Source organism: Rhea americana, unplaced genomic scaffold, assembly GCF_003343005.1.
Source record: "Rhea americana isolate MKP2758 unplaced genomic scaffold, rheAme1 scaffold_2148, whole genome shotgun sequence".
Classification (NCBI taxonomy): domain Eukaryota; kingdom Metazoa; phylum Chordata; class Aves; order Rheiformes; family Rheidae; genus Rhea; species Rhea americana.
This window is the reverse complement of record NW_028186304.1, coordinates 1-1,002: the sequence shown is the minus strand read 5'-3', so window position 1 is coordinate 1,002 and position 1,002 is coordinate 1. Positions and strand designations below refer to the sequence as shown.

The 1,002-nt window shown below is 70.7% G+C and overlaps 1 protein-coding gene across 1 annotated transcript; it reads right to left on the bottom strand.

Annotated features, from left to right (window-relative positions):
- Positions 1-242: 242 nt before the first annotated feature.
- LOC146595850 (spliceosome RNA helicase DDX39B-like) lies at positions 243-976 on the bottom strand. The gene is made up of 3 exons (XM_085304962.1): positions 697-976; positions 490-617; positions 243-410 (listed from the first exon to the last, which is right to left on the bottom strand). Exons 1-3 carry the CDS (start codon positions 905-907, stop codon positions 243-245), a joined length of 507 nt encoding a protein of 168 aa, XP_085161088.1. The 5' UTR covers positions 908-976.
- Positions 977-1,002: the final 26 nt, after the last annotated feature.

Below are 1,002 nucleotides of genomic sequence, written 5' to 3'. Positions count from 1 at the left end.
TAGAATCCTGCTTCGCACCCCAAACCGTCTTCGCAGCCCTCTTCTGGACCCCAGACCCTCTCCCTGCCCCACCTGCCCCGCCTCAGCGGCCTGGGGCCCCTTCCTGCCCCTCTTCGTGCCCCAGCCCCCTCCTTGCCCCGCTTTGCCCCCTCTGCGGCAGCTCAGGACCCCGCTGCACCACTTTCATGTCCCGGGCCCCTCCACGCCCCGCTTCATCCCTGTCCTGGCAGCCTGGACCCCCTTTAACCCCCCTGCGTCACGCCTGGGGCCCCTCCGTGCCCTCTCTTGTTCCCCCAGTTGCCGCCCCGGCCCCTCACCTTGACGCTGGGCATGTACTTGGAAAAGCGCTCGTACTCCTTACTGATCTGGAACGCCAGCTCCCGCGTGTGACACATCACCAGCACCGAGACCTGGGGGCGCCGGGCCATGAGCAGGGCGTCCCCACGGCACCCCCCCACCCCGTCCGCCGCGCCCCCTCCCTCCGCTCACCTGCCCCGTGACGGGCTCCAGCTGCTGCAGCGTGGCCAGCACGAACACGGCCGTCTTGCCCATGCCGGACTTGGCCTGGCAGAGCACGTCCATGCCCAGGATGGCCTGCGGGATGCACTCGTGCTGCACTGCGGAGCCAGAGGAGGCGGTGAGGACCCAAGCGCGGGGGCCGCGGCGCGCCCCCGCCGGGCCCCCGCCCGGCCCCACCTTCCGAGGGGTGCTCGAAGCCGCAGTCGACGATGGCGCGGAGCAGCTCCGGCTTAAGGAGGAAATCGCGGAAGCCGGAGCTGTGGATGGACACGTAGGAGCCCTTGACGTCCTTCTTGGAGGGCACGTCCACGCCGTCGCCCCCCGCCTGGTTCTCCACCTCGTCGTCCTCATAGTCCAGCAGCTCGTTGTCCACGTCGTTCTCCGCCATGGTGCCGAGAGCCTGCGCACGGTGCCGTCAGCCACGGGGCCCAGGCGTCCGGCCCCCCCCGGCCTGGGGGAGCCCCAGTGTCCCCCATTCCCACC

Bases quoted from the DNA above. Each gene is read 5' to 3' on its own strand.
- LOC146595850 (XM_085304962.1), bottom strand. From the start codon at position 907: ATGGCGGAGAACGACGTGGACAACGAGCTGCTGGACTATGAGGACGAC. The intron at 618-696 runs GTGGGGCCGGGC...CTGGCTCCGCAG, and splicing joins CTTCGAGCACCCCTCGGAAG to TGCAGCACGAGTGCATCCCG. The intron at 411-489 runs GTGAGCGGAGGG...CGGCGCCCCCAG, and splicing joins TGGAGCCCGTCACGGGGCAG to GTCTCGGTGCTGGTGATGTG.